The sequence below is a fragment of the Gymnoscopelus microlampas genome (genome assembly GCF_963454915.1).
Source record: "Gymnoscopelus microlampas genome assembly, chromosome: 11".
Taxonomy (NCBI): Eukaryota; Metazoa; Chordata; class Actinopteri; order Myctophiformes; family Myctophidae; genus Gymnoscopelus; species Gymnoscopelus microlampas.
The window spans coordinates 43,352,095-43,369,490 of NC_139948.1; the positions used below are offsets into that span (position 1 = coordinate 43,352,095).

Genomic DNA, 17,396 nt, shown 5'->3' on the forward strand with positions numbered 1-17,396 from the left:
GATGCTGCTGATTGAGATCAGACCAGGATGACACAAGTCTTCATTTCTTGTGTGTCCACTTCATTCACCAGGACGGGGTTCAGCGTCTCAGCTATAAATGTTTTATTGCTACTTCATATCAACATGTTGCATTCTGGGAAGAAAAAATGTGTAACATCACAGATCCCAAAATGTTAGCTTACACAATGATGTTTGTTTGGTCAGATTCTTGTATAATATGTACAGTATCTCTAGATTGCAGTTTTCCTCATGGTCATCTGGCATCATAGCACAGGTTTCCATGGGTGGAGCTGCAGTGAACACGGGCCCCAACAGGCAACAACCTTGTTTTGGCCTCTAAAAAACTACACAACCCACAATCTTCCCTCCTTTCTGCCCTGCTGCCCAAATTCCCCCACCCTGTGACTTCACTTCCTGAATCAAGGGGCACGATATCTGTAACCATGTCATTTTTTTTGTTGATCTACCTCTTAGGAAAAAAAATAGGAAAAAAAAAAACTTTTTTGAAAAAGGACACAAAAAACAAACAAAACAAAACAAAAAAATAAATAAAAAAATACAATAATTGGAATGCTCAAATGAATTCTAGATAAATAATCTAACTGGGTAGCAGCATCTCCATATACTGTAGTGATAGTCTATTAAAATAAAATAACTTTTACTTCTTCCAAAGATGATTTTACTTTCTTTTTCCATTGTTAGTTGTTTTTTGAAAGGATTATGAAATGGAAAAATAAACTGAAAGGAGGAGAGATGAACTTACCACCTGTTATTTTCTTCTTTAAAAAAGAGATTTCATTCATTCATACATTATGCGATTTGATTTTTTTTCCTCATTAAACTTACGCCTTTTTAACCTTAAAAAGATTGTCCATCTTTCATTTTTGTTGCTTTGTTATTTTTTCTCACTCTTTGATTGCTTTTTTTTCTCCAAATGACAAAGGATTGTATATGTTGTGTTTGGATGCATTTAGAATTATGTTTCTTTCTCTTAGTTTCTCTCTGTCTCTCAAGTCTGATTTATATTTCGTTTACATGACAGTGTCGCCGAAAACAGCTCACAACACGTCATGGATGCAACGTGCAGTGTAGAGCTGCTATTTTCGTCGCCTGACACCATTGTTAAGACGAAGCATAAATTAGACAATACTCCTGAGCTAGAGCGCCCTGTGAGGGGTTTCTCCTGGCTAAACGATAGCGGTGACAAAAACGTTTCTCTTTCTAAATTCTTTGCAGTTTTTTTCTATTTCCATTCTTCTAATGAGTCATTTTAAAAAGTAAAGGACCTGTTGTTATTGGCTGGCCTTGGAGCCAGAGGGGGTGGGGGTAGAAAGAGGGGGGCATTGTGTAACCTTCTCTCACTGTCTTATTTAAATGCACTAAAATGTAACTGTGCCACCATGGATGACCCGGACATAAAACTCGGGTCTTCTAATGAGGTCTGCCCTGGTCTTAAGAGATTAAATGAAAAGACAATATTGTTTTTTTATTATTAATATTATTATTATTATTATTATTATTATTATTATTATTTGGGAATGATGCTATTATTAGGTTACTATTGTGAACACTGTAGCTGGTTAAGACTTTCATAATAAGACCAGTCTCTTCTCTGGCTTTTAACTCTAGCATTGCATAGTTAGATTCAGGCCAATGAAAACACAACACAAGATTATCAATGTACAGCTAAGATGAGACGATGTGAGAAAAGGTTATTGTCTCTGTAGTGCCTCCCTCCGGCCACCTGGGGGCACTGTGGTATTTACAGTATATGGACTTTCACCCTCTGCCTGCCTGATTCCTCTAGTCCTCTCATCAACACTTGTTTTAAAACTCCTTGTAAACAAAACAGAACATAGATATGAATGTGTTATTAAAAGATGAGAAAATGGACCTGTTAGTTTGCCTATTTTTTCTGCTTTATGTTTGATTGTGTGTGTGTGTGTGTGTGTGTGTGTGTGTGTGTGTGTGTGTGTGTGTGTGTGTGTGTGTGTGTGTGTGTGTGTGTGTGTGTGTGCGTGCGTGCGTGCGTGCGTGCGTGTGTATGCATGCATATGACTATTATCAATCAAATACATGGTGATGATTAGCCTGAAGCCTACAAGAAATTACATTTCAGCAGCATGCCATATGGTATTGATTGATTGATGTACTTTATTTAGTAAGACATGAGAACAACAGTACATGGAAGTACAAATTCAAAATACAAGGTCTACTAAACTGGAATTGGCTCATAAAGCACTAAGCTTGTTTAGAATGAGATCCCCCATATAAGAGACGGACAGATATACAAACACATCTGCAACTACAAACACATCTTCCTGGGAGGTCCATTTCCCATTGGCCTACAACAGGGGTCGTAGGTGGACATTTTTGTCTAAATAGGCTATGAGTATGGACATTCAAATGAGTGGACAATAATATTACCAGAAACACATAAAGTGCTAGCCCTAACTGACCATTACAGTCACGCAACTCTGAGAGTTATGGGGGTCCTTGAAAATAACATCATTTGAGAACCACTGTACTAGTGGACACCTAATACATGTTTACACAGACAAGGCCAAGTCTTGCCATGGGTACGGACATATGACCCCTGGCCCCTAAGTCATGTATAGCAGACATTCTTATCCAGAGCCAATTACAAAGGACAATTTACTAGTAAGGACCGCAATACCAATCAATATGCGTTTATGGATTTGATTGAAGAAAATGAAAAAAAAATGAAACGAATGAAATGAAATGAATGCAAGGGCGAGGAACTTTGTCTGAATCTTCAATGCTGAGTCTTCGATGATGAACTTGCCAAATTGAGGGGGTCCATGATTGGAGAAGACAGCATAAGCATTCAACCAGTATGTGTACAATGAACTATGGACTCCCATGAGCCTGTTCACAAATCATACACCTTTTTGTCATACCACCACCACCACACCTGCCAATTAAATAGACAATTGAACCATGGGTTTACGGATAATAATCAAATCATGGTAATCCTCTGTTTCATGTGTGAATGCACATTTTACCCTCTTTTGATGTGATATTAGTCTGAGACTGTGAGTTACCCCAGTGGACTTGATTTAGTAGTAGTGTGATAGTGATATTGCCTTTTCTTAACATCTGGATTATTCATTAACACAAGTGGTCAGATGGTTGGACCACGAACACTTTTGAGGTTTTCAAGTGGTCTCTGATCCAGAAAAGGTTGAGAACCACTGACTTGGATCTTTTTGTCATGCCATTTGCATTTTGAATCGAGGTCAATACAGAGCATGATGGGTTGTTACTTACTTATTGTATCATGCGGTCCAGCTGTATGATGCACTCGTATAAATATGTTTCTCCAGTTTCTATATACATATTGGTTTTAACATACTACTGATCCACAACACATCTCAGGGGTGAGGACATGTTGTACAGTACACCAAGGATCATCTGTTGTGATTGGACGAAACAACTGAAGGAATAACAGGCCAATCAACGCGAGCATTTGTTGTGATTGGACGAGACAACTGCCGGAGTAACTGGCCAATCAACACGCTCTGCTGTTGTGAACCATGATTGGACGAGACAACTGAAGGAGTAACTAGCCAATCAACGCGTGACAAAAGCTAGATATAAACCCGGTGTTTCTCGTGCGGTTCACAATTTTCAAGCGATCCCAGAAGAGTCATGTCAGGAAGAGGCAAAACTGGCGGAAAGGCTAGGGCTAAGGCCAAGACCCGCTCGTCCCGTGCAGGGCTTCAGTTCCCCGTGGGTCGTGTTCACAGACTGTTGCGTAAAGGCAACTATGCCCAGCGTGTCGGTGCCGGCGCCCCCGTCTATCTGGCGGCTGTTCTCGAGTACCTGACCGCTGAGATCCTCGAGTTGGCTGGAAACGCTGCTCGCGACAACAAGAAGACTCGTATTATTCCCCGTCATCTCCAGTTGGCCGTCCGCAACGACGAGGAGTTGAACAAATTGCTAGGTGGAGTGACCATCGCTCAGGGCGGTGTGCTGCCCAACATCCAGGCTGTTTTGCTCCCCAAGAAGACTGAGAAAGCTGCCAAAGCCAAATAAAGCTTCTTCATTCGACTAACGAATCCCAAAGGCTCTTTTAAGGGCCACCCACTATTTCATAAAAAAGTGTATTCTAATGCCATTATAGCAATTAGCAACCATCATTCATGACATTACATCTCATGTTCTACATGATGGGACTTAAGCAGGGGGGCTGCGTCAAATCTCAGTAATCGGCAAGTGGATTACGAGTGGAGAGCAGTCAAATACGCATTGATTTAATTATAGATGTGTGTAAACATTATGTAAAAACGTTTAATCTGCAGTACATGTGGGGTCAGAGCTTCAATCTTTCTCGGCTAAGGGGTCCTTCGCCAGAAAACGCTGGAGACTTGTTTTAGATTAATCAAACCCCACTTAATGAAGTTAACATTTGGTAAGCGTATTTTATTCATGGATTTAGTGATTTTCTAAAGCACACAGGTTGGACATATATTTGATATACTTGGATTAAATAAATCAGCTAAAATAGTTGCATAGCCTGGTGACTATGCAACATTACTGTAAACTAAGGGATCGTGTGACTAAAACGAGAACAATGAAGGGAACAATTATATAGGCTATTTTATCAAATGTTTGTGCGCATATGGGTGGGCTGCAGTTTTGGGCAACGCCCGTCCTCACTATATATATGTGTGTGTGTGTGTGTGCGCGCGTGCGTGTGTGTATTATATATGTATGTACGTGTATATATATATATATGTGTATCGTGTGTGTGTGTGTGTGTGTGTGTGTGTGTGTGTGTGTGTGTGTGTGTGTGTGTGTGTGTGTGTGTGTGTGTGTGCGTGCGTGCGCGTGCGTGCGTGCGTGTCACAGTGAGATGCACTGCCTCTATTCCTGGCTTATAATATGGTATTCTTAAATTGACATGGTATACACTAGATACGTGGGAATAGTTAATTACTTCCACCAAGTCTCAGCTTTATAACCATTGGAGAGGCCATTGTCATGCAGAACACAGAACCCAGAATAAAGGGGGTGGGGCTGCAGCTTTTTAGGCACCGCCCAGTGCAGAGCAGGCTGCCTGTCTTCCTATACGTCCTCAGAAAACAGATAAATAGGCATGTCTTGACGCTGTAGACACACTTCTGCATCTTCAACTGTTAAAAAATGTCAGGCCGCGGCAAAGGAGGAAAAGGTCTCGGAAAAGGAGGCGCTAAGCGCCACCGTAAAGTGCTTCGTGATAACATCCAGGGAATCACCAAGCCCGCTATTCGCCGTCTGGCTCGCCGTGGTGGTGTGAAGCGAATCTCCGGTCTGATCTACGAGGAGACCCGTGGTGTCCTCAAGGTTTTCCTGGAGAACGTGATCCGTGACGCCGTCACCTACACCGAGCACGCCAAGAGAAAGACTGTGACCGCCATGGATGTCGTCTATGCTCTGAAGAGGCAGGGACGTACTCTGTACGGCTTCGGAGGATAAATTACTGACTTCTCACCAATTGATCTAACTACAACAACCCCAAGGCTCTTTTAAGAGCCGCCCACACTTTCTGTACAGAGATAATTCCAACAACGAAGCGTTAACGGTTTAAGGTTACTCTTATTTAGATGAAATACCCTACAGTTAAATCGTGATAAATGCTTATACACAGCCAAGATAGCCTGCCTGTTTTAATCTATATATATATATACTAATCAGGCAGCAGGGTTGGATAATGCATAGCCCCTTTCGGGACCCTGTTTACCTTTTCTTTTCTTTTTTTTTTTTTTGTATTTGGGAAGGCCGTATCCAGGGTCCCTTGACGGTTAAAGCACCCTCTCTCAAAGTCGCGGGTACCACTGTCTCGTCTCGGGCTAATAGCTCGTCGCTTAGAAGTTGCAGAGATTTCTCAAAGGCACCAAAAAGAGCAATACTAACGCGCGGTAAATCTGCATTAATGCGCTCGGATCGGCGATGCCGTTTAACATTTTAAATAATTTAGTAAAACTTAAGCTCCTCTCTCACACTCTGCTCCACTTCCCATGTCCCGCCTCGCCGCGTTGCGATTGTCATGCAAGCATGTAGGAGCTCGCCAATCAGAGGCAGTACCGTAGGACCATAGAGGTATGCGTAGGACGCGCAGCTTGTCAGTCACCGCGGCGAGGCGGGACATGGGAAGTGGAGCAGAGTGTGAGAGAGGAGCTTAAGTTTTACTAAATTATGAAAAATGTTACGAGCTATTAGCCCGAGACGAGACAGTTGTACCCGCGACTTTAAGAGAGGGAAAACATTATGCAGAAACTGACACCGGTATCTCCTCCAAGGCTATGGGCATCATGAACTCCTTTGTAAACGACATCTTTGAGCGCATCGCCGGTGAAGCCTCCAAACTGGCTAACTACAACAAGCGCCGCACCATCTCATCCAGGGAGATTCAGACCGCCGTCCGCCTGTTGCTCCCCGGTGAGCTGGCCAAGCACGCAGTGTCTGAGGGCACCAAGGCTGTCACCAAGTAGGCACAGCGAAAACAGCCTAAACAGCCACCAGGCCTGCCTTGGTCTGGCTGAGGCGCCGCGGTCGTCCTCATCTTAACTAATGTAGGACTTGTCTTTGTGTTTTTGTGTGCAGTTCAAGAGGATGCTGAACAGGGAACTGTCTCACCTCTCAGAGACGAGTCGCTCAGGGATCCAGGTCTCCGAGTTCATATCCAACACATTCTTAGGTAAAAAAAAAAAAACTATATTGTGGTTTAATGAACCAAAGATCTTAAGTCATTCTGATTCCACTCCAAAACTGTTACTTTTCAGGATTCACATTCAAAAGTAGCTTTTTTCGAGCTTGTGGATCTGCTACTTTTCATTCTTTTGTGTGACGCAGTAGTATGATGAAGTAGGGCGTTAATTTAGGGGAAAAAAATAAAAAGTTAGAATATGGAGATAAGAGGTTTCAGCCCGACAGCGACAATATCTAACAGTTTATTTCAACAAAGCATTAAACGTTCTCTCTCTCTCTCTCTCTCTCTCTCTCTCTCTCTCTCTCTACTCTGTATCTTGGACGTCCCCATCACTCCCCAGACAGGCAACAGGATGTGGAGATGCCCGGTCTCCTGCTGGAGGAGGAGGAGAGGAGGAGGAACAAGCGTATGTGTGAGATAAGTGGCGTCATGATGTCCTGCCACAGCGCCGACCTCACCGACCCCAACATCCTTCGCTTCGGGGTCAAGGCCCACACGGAGGATGCTCTCGCCAAGGTGAACTCTACTGTTGTTCTTTCACCTTGACCTATAGGGCTGGGCATTGTATCGATATTATTATATATCCATATCAGAATAGATTTTGGATATAATATGTATCAAAATCAAAATTCAGTCAGTTGAAATCTGAATGGCCGGACTTCGCATGACGTGTGTGCAGAGGAAAAGAGGGACAGACCGACCGACCGACCGACAAAGCCTCCTGTAGGCCGACCCCCTGGGTCTGGCAAAAAAATCAGAACTACAAGCTCACAACAAGTCACATTGCAATGAGTTGTTAGCTTGTCGATCAGCTATTTTTTAACATGTTTGGGGGGGATGTGTGGAGGGGATGTTATCTTCACATCTCGATATTCTAGTCACAATATTAACATTGAGGTATTTGGTGAAAACATGTGATATTAAATGTTGTCCATATCGCCCTGCCATACCTTGACCAAAAACAAACCCTTTATTAGGTTGTAACAGTCCGTCTACATTAATGTGGTACTATACTGCAATGCCAAATAGTGACACAAGGTGGTGCATGTGGTGCTTTTCTTTTTACATGGTGCTACTGCTGCTGCTGCTAGCTCTCTCTCCACCTATACTAGGCCATGTTCCTATGTCCAAACGTGTCCTACATGCTGCCAATAAAGAGATTCTGAGTTTAAAGCCATTTCTATTGTGCATTGTTCAATGGAGAGACTTGAAAAGTCTCACAAAAAACATAACTCCACACTATCTGTTAAACAGAACACAACGCAAAACTTGAGTTAATTCAATTTCATTATGCTGAAATCATGGAAATTGAATAAAGGCAATATGTTCAGCTCAAATGTGTGTCTAACAAGTGAATGTGGCTAATGTCATTTCAGGAGCTAGAGGACATCAACAGATGGGGCCTTAATATTTTCAGAGTAACTGAGTTTTCAGGAGGCCGGCCCTTGACAGTCATGATGTACGCAGTGGTTCAGGTAAACATGTGAACACACACACACACACACACACACACACACACACACACACACACACACACACAGTATGTATAATGAACGTAGGGTACATGATTGTCAAATGCTTGTACAGTGTGTAATGTGTTTACAGTCGTGTAAAGTAACTAAGTACATTTACTCAAGTACTGTACTTAAGTACAATTTTGAGGTATTTTTACTTTATTGGAGTATTTCCAATTTTCAGTACTTTTACTTCTACTCCAATACATCTCGGAGGCAAATATTATTCTTTTTCCACCACTTTGTGTTTATGGCCACATCAATCAACACTTGAGAGGAACAGCTAGCTTGGTGTCTGAGGGTTTATAAACTCTCTCTCTCTCTCTCTCTCTCTCTCTCTCTCTCTCTCTCTCTCTCTCTCTCTCTCTCTCTTTTCATCTGGAGCAGGAAAGAGATTTGTTGAAAACGTTCAAGATCCCGTCAGACACGTTGATCACGTACCTGATGACCTTGGAGGACCACTACCACGAAGACGTGGCGTACCACAGCAACGTCCACGCCGCTGACGTCCTCCAGTCCACGCATGTGCTGCTCTCCTCGCCTGCTCTGGAGGTATAGGAGAGAACACCATAACACAGAGTCCAATGCAATACAATAGAGGCAGTGGTTCTCAAACATTTTCTAGTCAAGCACCCCCAAATTGATATATCTTTGACCACGGACCCCCATCTGAAAACCATTTTTGTGCCAGGGGCCCCGGAGAAAGTTCCAAATGATTCCACATTTTCCAACACTTTTTTCCAAATGTAAAAAAATAGCAGATATACAAGCTCAGAGCGACACAAAGTGACACGCTTTGAGCTTGTTATTTGTTACTTGCTATTTTTGAGTAGCCAAGCCAAAAGTGGTTAAAACTATTGTTATGCTGTATTAACTACTTTAGCTGTTGTTCTTCATTATGATATGGCCAGCACAAGCACCACCGCACAATGCAAGGAATACAAATCCCCAAAATATCAGTTTTATAGATAATAAATCAACCAAATTATACTCAAAGCAAATCATGGTGTTGCTGCTGCAGTGAGAGAGAACTAGAACAAATTGTTCTGGAGCTGCAGAAAAAAGGTGTAAAACATAAGTGGCAAGCTGAAGATTGAACAGGGGAAAATGGCCAAATCGTTCAATGAAACCCACGTGATTACAAGTGCTCTCGGGCCTGTAAGAATGGCACTATTTGAAAATGTTTCCGAGTATACTTGGCAATCAAATAAATGATAATTGGACTGCATTTAAATAACGCTTTTTTCCAAAGCGCTTTACAATGTAGTTCACATTCACCCATTCACCCACACATTCACGGTGGAGGACACCATGCAAGGCACCAACCTGCTCGGGTTCAGTGTCTTGCTCAAGGACACTTTGACACCAATTGTGGGGGAGCCCGGGTTTGAACTGGGAATCATCCGTTTCCCAAGCTGCCGCTCTACCTCCTGCCGCCTAAATGAGACTGTGTACACCGTTTCATTAAAGAGGACCAATTTAAATCTAGCCACTCAAGCTAATTCAAATATTAACATCCTCACTGACCGCATCTCATATTGTCTCCTTTGGGTAGAATCCTCATGTGTCAAAAACTGTTACTTTTCAGGATTCAAATAAAAAAAAACAGCAAAAGTAGAAAACCGACAAGCTCAAAACGCGTCGTTTCACACCTCGTGTCGAGCTTGTGGATCTACTATACTTTTGATGCTTTTGTGTGACGCTGTAGTATGATTAAGTAGGGCGTTAATTTACTAAAAGAAATTAGAATATGGAGATAAGACAAAAGGGACAATGTGATCATCTGCTTAGCAGCAGGTAGAAGTATATTCCCCGGTAATCATCTCCTTCTCCTCCTCCTCAGGCTGTGTTCACAGATCTGGAGATATTAGCTGCTATCTTTGCCAGTGCCATTCATGATGTGGATCACCCGGGAGTCAACAACCAGTTCCTCATCAACACCAGTGAGTGTTTCCCACATCTCCTATTTCAACATTATAGGTGGATTCATACCAGTATATAGGACAGGACCACAAACACGCTTAGTGTGAAGCTTTTTTCTGTGTGAAAGGGGGAAATAAATATGGAGCATTTGTCCATTATCTGTCAATCCAATATGTGTTTGGGATGTTAGTGCTGACATATGCATATTGCAGGATCTGTCTTGAGAGATTAGTCAAATATAATTGGAGTTTGTGCTTATTGTGTGAAGATATGAAATAATGTTTTAACCACTTATACCTTGTATACTTTATTGGCCAGGTTGGTCCCCTACTTGTTTCCCCCTCTACACCAAGACTCTTTGCCAAGAATAGCTGATCTACAAGCTCACAACGCATTGTGACACATGAGCTCATAGGTCTGCTATTTCCGCCAGCAAAATAGCAAATAGCAAAATATGTTTGCCTATTTTAAAACGGCTATAAATCAGTAAATGATTAAGATCGTTAGTTAGTTTCTTAGTAAATAAACCCCTATCTGTGTTTTTTTTTACCCTTGTATCTGGCCTAGTGGACCTTATTCTTTCAGAAAAGTAGAACCAAAAATATAATTGAATTAGCCAGAAATTGAGATTTATTTTTATTAACACATAACTTGTTATAGGGCAAATCATTTTTGTATTAATAAAGGACATCTGCATTTCAATGATTAGTGTGAGGTTTCTACTTAAACTAAACTATACCTTACACATATGTAACCCAGTACCAACACTAGGGTATTTTCTTCTTCTTGTCATTTGTCATCAGACCAAAGATGGTTAATATAGAAAGATAGACCATCACAATAGGAGCCACAAGAGGTGAAATGGTACACAAATCCTACAAATGGTCTCCTAAGTGGGCGAGGGCAGATCTCGCGACCGTCCTATGTTTACTTTGTTTGCTGGAACAGAGAAAGGTCAATAATAAAGTAGATGTTCTCCTCATTTGTCTCTCTGAAAAAGGCCATTTTAGTATGAAAATCTAGGGAAGATTGTGTGGCTTGTCACGATCGGGTCCAATATGACCATGGAGCTAAAGAATGGTTCAGAAGCTGTGTTCACGTTCACTCCTCCATTGTAAATAATAGACTCCCAACCTGCGTGCGGTGTCCTAAAAAGGCGACCACCTACTTCACGCAGATAAGATAAGTAAACCGGAGATGGCACGGCATGTCTTTCTTTTTTTTTTCTTTTTTTCCTTGGATTAGACTCAGAGCTGGCCCTCATGTACAACGACTGCTCGGTGCTGGAGAACCACCACCTGGCGGTGGGCTTCAAACTGCTGCAGGAGGACAACTGTGACATCTTCCAGAACCTTACCAAGAAACAACGCCAGTCCATCAGGAAGATGGTCATAGACATTGTGAGTTGAGCCTGAGCTAAGAGCCAGAGGAGGGATTTCTCTGGACCTCTTGATGCAGTAAATGGGAGTCCTTGGAGGGGTTCCAGGGGGTCCCCCCCAGCAAAATGTGTTTCTGTGCCTATTTAAAAAATAGCAGATATACAAGCTCACATGGTGGCACGAAGTGACGCCATGTCGAGCTTGTGCACCTGCTATTTGTGAAACATTTTTGAAGTGTTTGGAAAATGTTAAAATGCATTTTAACATACATCTTCTCTGCTGGGGGGGTCCCTGGCACAAAACCTTTTCAGATTGGGTTCCACGGTAAATACATATCAATTTGGGGGTCTTTGACATGTTAAGGTTAACTTTTTCTGTTAAGTCATGTTTTTTTGGGCTTGTTAATAAAGTAAGTGTAGTTGCTTATTTGGGCTTGCTTCCAATGTTGTTTGAATCTCAAACATTTTCATGTCAAGGACACCCCAAATTAATATGAATTTGTCCGCAGACCCCCATCGTGTGCACATTGTCCTTTTATTATTGTGCTTTACTCTTTATACCCGGAGGACCAAACATGAACACTGCATGCTGTTTATATTATTAGTTCTGAAAGTGGTGTCCGGGGACCCCCAGGGGTCCTTGGAGGGGTTCCAGGGGGTCCCTAGCAAAATGTGTTACCATGGCTATTTAAAAATAGCAGATGCACAAGCTCACAGCGCGTCACTCCGTACTGGAGATTGTGTGCACATCTTGTAGCTGTATTTAGGCCAGGTGCTGGACCTCGAGGCAAGAGTCAAGGAGAAGAAGGTAAACACTTCTGCACACTGTTTTAAAGATCCCAAAACGTATTTTATTTAATGGTGCAACGTTTCGACCTTATAGGTCTTCATCAGGCAAAAGGGAGCTTTAAACCAGTGTGCGGCAGTTTTTACCTTCATCTGCCATTTAGATTTTTGTTTTTACAAATCTTGAACGTGTTTACATGTAATCGTTTGAGAACCGCTGGTGTATATGACAAATAATGGAGCTGGGAAGCTATTCACACTGAAGTGTATTCAGTGTGAATAAACCTGTGTGTGTGTGTGTGTGTGTGTGTGTGTGTGTGTGTGTGTGTGTGTGTGTGTGTGTGTGTGTGTGTGTGTGTGTGTGTGTGTGTGTGTGTGTGTGTGTGTGTGTGTGTGTGTGTGTGTGTGTGTGTGTGTTTAGGTACTAGCTACGGACATGTCAAAGCACATGAACCTGCTGGCCGACTTGAAGACCATGGTGGAGGCCGAAAAAGTGACCAGTTCTGGGATGTTGCTGCTGAACAACTATTCAGACAGGATACAGGTATGGTACCTGTGTCTTTAATCTGCATAGTATATCTAGATGCTAGTTGAAAAGGAACTTTATTAAACCACAACACAAACCTAGCATCACTTTTCTGGGCATGTTATTCGGGGAAGAGATTTGTTGTAGAGGGGAAAATATAAATAGTTTTCTGCCTAGAATGACATCCTCAAAATAGCGACACCGGCTTCAAAGTGGTTAAAAGGAAAGGACTCTCTCCTGCTGTCTAGATGTCAGTAACCGGCATCCCCCACTTACTTCTGAATCGGAGCCTCTTGTCGATTCTTTCATCTTCACTTGTCCCTTCAAATCAGTGGTTCCCAAACTTTTCAGCTCAAGACCCGAAAGAGAAGTCTTCCCGGGACCCAAACTAGTGAAAATAGCTGATCTACAAGCGCTTGTTGGTCTGCAATTACATTGCTGGGTCCCTGTTTCCCTCAGATCCTCCAGAACATAGTGCACTGTCGGGTGTTTTTACATCGCTGGGTCCCTGTTTCCCTCAGGTCCTCCAGAACATAGTGCACTGTGCTGACCTAAGCAACCCCACCAAGCCACTGCAGCTGTACCGCCAGTGGACCGACCGCATCACGGAGGAGTTCTTCAGCCAGGGAGACCGAGAGCGGGACACGGGCATAGAGATCAGCCCCATGTGTGACAGACACAACGCGTCCGTGGAGAAGAACCAGGTGAAGCTCTCACTCACAGTGGTATACAGGACGTTCGCCGATGTTCGGGTCGCGGACCAATTTGTATGGGTCGCGAGTCAAATATCCCCCCTTTAAGAAAAACATCACAACTTTTCATACATTTTTTTCTTTCTTCCAAAATATTTCATAAATAAATGTAAAAAATCTAATAATTGCCATGGATAAATAATCTAAAAAAACAGTTTAAGAAGTAGTGAAAATTGCAGATTTACAAGCTCACAACACGGCGCAAAGCGACGCGTTGTGAGCTTGTAGATCTGCTATTTTAACTGGTTTGAGTCCCGGGGGAAATGTCTAATTTATCTTTTGGGTCTTGAGCTAAAAGGTTTGGCAACCACTACCGTCTACCATTGGTATCATTTCTCCCTGGGACCCATACTAGTGAAAATAGCCGATCTACAAGCTAACCCTACGTCGCAGATCTGCTATTTTCACTTCTTCTTAAAAATAAATTGGGGAATTCTATTGTACTATTTTACATGACATTCTGTTGAAGAATGGATATATTTACTTGTGACCCATGAACTTGCAAATCTACAAGCTCACAACGCAGCACGAAGCGACGCGTTGTGGGCTTGTAGATCGGCTGCTTTCACTAGTTTTGGTCCAGGGGAAAACGTCTAATTTCGCTTTTGGGTCTTGAGCTAAAACATTGGGGAACCACTTCCCTAGAGAAGTAGTTTGACAGGAGCCTACATATCTACATATATAGTGTGCTCCCTCCGTGTACCTAAAAGCGGATTACATTCACATGCAAACCAAAATGTGTTGCTCATTTTATTCAAACTATTTAAACTATCTTACTGAATTGACCTTCTTATGCTACGGTATCATCTATCTGTCCTTACTGCAGGTGGGCTTCATTGACTACATCGTCCATCCTCTGTGGGAAACGTGGGCTGACCTGGTTCACCCTGATGCTCAGGACATCCTGGACACCCTGGAGGACAACAGGGAGTGGTACCAGAGCCACATCCCCCACAGCCCCACCTCGTCCCTGGACGAAGCCGATGCCCGCTACCTACCCCCAGGTGGAGGGAAGTTCCAGTTTGAGCTCAGCCCGCGGGAGGACGACAGTTGGTCCGACATCGAGGGGAGAGACGGCAGCACCAGCCATGGCAAAACTCTGCGTATGCAGGACTGCGAGTCGAGGGGATTCTCCTCCTCCGATGAGGAGGAGGGAGGAGGAGGAAATGTGGGACTTTCCAGAGATCCTAGCATGGCGGACTTGGAGGAGGATGAGCAGGAGGGCCAGGCGGTTTGACACTGGTTCTCAAAGTGGGGTCCTTGAGGGGGTTCCAGGGGGTCCCCAGCAAAATGAGGAACAGTTTAAACCATGGGTCTTTAACAGGGGGTCAGAGTTACAGGGGGGCCATTCACCGAAAATAGCCAGTCTACAAGCTCACAACGCGTTGCAGCGTGGTGCGTTGTGAGCTTATGGATCGACTATTATCGTGGCCAAAACAAGTTTGGTGTAGAGAGACAAAAGAGCAGATCAAGTGCAAAGTGAAGTCACGTTTCTAACCATGATGATAGCGCTAATGAGTCAGTATAATTTCTGCCTTTACTGTAAAGTACAGTGAAGTGTGAACGAGAGACAAAGAATGACACGCAGCAATGGCCGTCGGCCTTAGGAATCGAACCTGCCAGGATGCATTAGACTCTAATGCAGCTAATGGCCTAGTGGTTAAGGTACATATCACATATAGGCTCTAATGATTAGAGCCTATAGGTGATATGTACCTTACCACTAGGCCATTAGGTTATTTAAACCTGGCTAATAGGTGTACTGTAGACCAATAGGCTAAAGTAACCTGCTGGAAGGGAAACTGTTACTTAACCACTAAACCTTCTGTTCTTAGAAAAACATATCTGAGTTGCAACTGTACTTGAACCACCTTTTTCTATCTTCACCAAATCTCTTTGCCAAAAATAGCCGATCTACAAGTGCACAACACGTCATGACGCAACGCATTGTGAGCTTGTAGATTGCTGATTTTTAATACAGTATGCTAATTGCTTATCCACCCATTTACCTGCTACCCCTGTAAGAGATAACAATGATGTATACTTAACTTTGTTTACTTAAAGATTATTATCATCATCATCATCATCATCATTGTATGATTATTTTTCCAATTGTTTTCTATTTCACCTTTTCTTCAGTGAAATCCTGCTACCTACATCTGTTCCTTGGAGGATCTGTAAAAGAGATGCACAAAGGAGTTTAGCTTGTTATTAATTCAGTTCCTATAGTCATACTATGTCATAAAAATGAATTCATGCAACACTTTAGTTCCATAATACTTTGTTCTTGTTAGCCTACATTGTTAACAGCACAGTTATCTTTTTTTTTGTTTTTAATTCATGATTGGTGTGTGTGTAATCTCATTAAGTATGCACGATTTAAACTACAAGAAGAATCACATAGCTGAATGTCCAACATGTTTTATTATTATTTTTACTCATGCAAATTGAGAATAGATGGACTTTTACTTGTAACAGAGTATTTATATTATCACTACTTTTACTATAACAAGTTTATCATTTGTTTATAATAATTTAAGTTAATATAAAAGTTTGAATAATAAGCTACTTCTTCCACCACTCGCCTACTATCACAGGAAGTGTGTGTGTGTGTGTGTGTGTGTGTGTGTGTGTGTGTGTGTGTGTGTGTGTGTGTGCGTGCGTGCGTGCGTGCGTGCGTGCGTGCGTGCGTGCGTGCGTGAGTGTGTGCGTTGGTGCGCGCGTACGTTCGTGGGTGCATGCATGTGTGCGCGTTTATGGCTTTTTGAATCCATCCCAGCAATGGTGGAAAAAGTACTCACATTTTTTACTTATTAAGTATCAATACTCAATACTGCATAATATTTGCATCTCATATATGATGCCTAATTCTCCATATTCAAGATTTAAGATGGGGAACATATACAGTTGGAGGAGGGTACAGCATTGTGTAAACAGAGCTATGTTCTATATGGGAGAATAAAATGAGTGCAAGAATAATTGTCAGACAACACAGAGCTGCTGCTAATGTGTAGACTGAACGTCACTTTATGACTGAATGACAAAATAATAATTTCCATAACACATACAAATAATATAGTGTATTCAAAGCACAGCATATGTCACCCAACAAGGGCTCAAAATATGCAATACCCCTGAGACACCACAATCAGCAGTCAAGTCGTTTAGAAAATGAGTACAAAGTTTATTATAAGTTAAAATACATATAAATATTAGCAATGCACGGATAAGCAATAAGTACAGTCCCACTTAATATTATGCGCACAGGAATTTGGATATTATCCCCACTGTCTGTTCCACCCACTCTCTAACCCGCCCCCAATAATAGCAATACACTTCTATAATAAAATATGTCACAGCAAATCAAATACACACTTTAGGATCACTGCAATAAGCCTATGCAAATAGGATAACCTTAATTCAACAATAAAATCCAAACCACGCGTGTTGATCAGAAAGGGGGGAGGGCAGTAAGAGACAGGCTATGAAACTACAGTGAGAGTTATCCCACCCCTGTGAGCAGCCCCACTTAATTAAGCTACAGCTATACTGTTAGACTCACTAGTACTGTATAGCAAAACATCTTACAAAGCATAATCAAAATAAGAGTTAAAGAATCAAAAATAAATAATAACCAAATAAACTAAACCTAGAGTCCAAACTCACGGCCCCAGAGCCCAGTCCTCAATCTCTCCTCCAATCAAGGCTCAGCAGAGCCGACGTCACAGTCCTTTGTCCGATCGGGGCTCCGGACGAGGGGAAACCCCGTATGTAGCGTCGGTTGCCTAGCAACGAGTCACGG

General features: G+C 42.4%; 3 protein-coding genes across 4 annotated transcripts; all 3 read left to right on the top strand.

The window, feature by feature from the left end:
- The first annotated feature begins 3,670 nt into the window (after positions 1–3,670).
- LOC311056005 (histone H2A) lies at positions 3,671–4,064 on the top strand. Its single transcript, XM_084072344.1, has one exon. The coding sequence runs from the start codon at positions 3,673–3,675 to the stop codon at positions 4,057–4,059; it is 387 nt and encodes a 128-aa protein (XP_083928470.1). The 5' UTR covers positions 3,671–3,672; the 3' UTR covers positions 4,060–4,064.
- A 1,075-nt stretch (positions 4,065–5,139) lies between these two features.
- Positions 5,140–6,032, top strand: LOC311056010 (histone H4). Its single transcript, XM_084072349.1, has one exon. The coding sequence runs from the start codon at positions 5,170–5,172 to the stop codon at positions 5,479–5,481; it is 312 nt and encodes a 103-aa protein (XP_083928475.1). The 5' UTR covers positions 5,140–5,169; the 3' UTR covers positions 5,482–6,032.
- A 155-nt stretch (positions 6,033–6,187) lies between these two features.
- LOC311055992 (3',5'-cyclic-AMP phosphodiesterase 4D-like) lies at positions 6,188–16,078 on the top strand. Of its 2 annotated transcripts, XM_084072323.1 has the most exons (10): positions 6,188–6,444; positions 6,610–6,703; positions 7,056–7,231; positions 8,092–8,190; positions 8,617–8,781; positions 10,073–10,172; positions 11,398–11,552; positions 12,738–12,860; positions 13,364–13,546; positions 14,421–16,078. In XM_084072323.1, exons 2-10 carry the CDS (start codon positions 6,619–6,621, stop codon positions 14,829–14,831), a joined length of 1,497 nt encoding a protein of 498 aa, XP_083928449.1. In that variant the 5' UTR covers positions 6,188–6,444; positions 6,610–6,618; the 3' UTR covers positions 14,832–16,078. The 2 variants fall into 2 exon arrangements, with proteins under 2 accessions (XP_083928449.1, XP_083928450.1); XM_084072324.1 differs by lacking the exon at positions 13,364–13,546 and having other exon boundaries at positions 6,188–6,703.
- Positions 16,079–17,396: the final 1,318 nt, after the last annotated feature.

What these genes read in the sequence shown, in the direction of transcription:
- LOC311055992 (XM_084072323.1), top strand. Translation starts at nt 6,619, where the DNA reads ATGCTGAACAGGGAACTGTCTCACCTCTCAGAGACGAGTCGCTCAGGG. An exon ending in CGGAGGATGCTCTCGCCAAG is followed by an intron (nt 7,232 to 8,091) that starts GTGAACTCTACT and finishes ATGTCATTTCAG; the next exon opens with GAGCTAGAGGACATCAACAG. An exon ending in CGTCCGTGGAGAAGAACCAG is followed by an intron (nt 13,547 to 14,420) that starts GTGAAGCTCTCA and finishes TCCTTACTGCAG; the next exon opens with GTGGGCTTCATTGACTACAT.
- LOC311056005 (XM_084072344.1), top strand. Translation starts at nt 3,673, where the DNA reads ATGTCAGGAAGAGGCAAAACTGGCGGAAAGGCTAGGGCTAAGGCCAAG.
- LOC311056010 (XM_084072349.1), top strand. Translation starts at nt 5,170, where the DNA reads ATGTCAGGCCGCGGCAAAGGAGGAAAAGGTCTCGGAAAAGGAGGCGCT.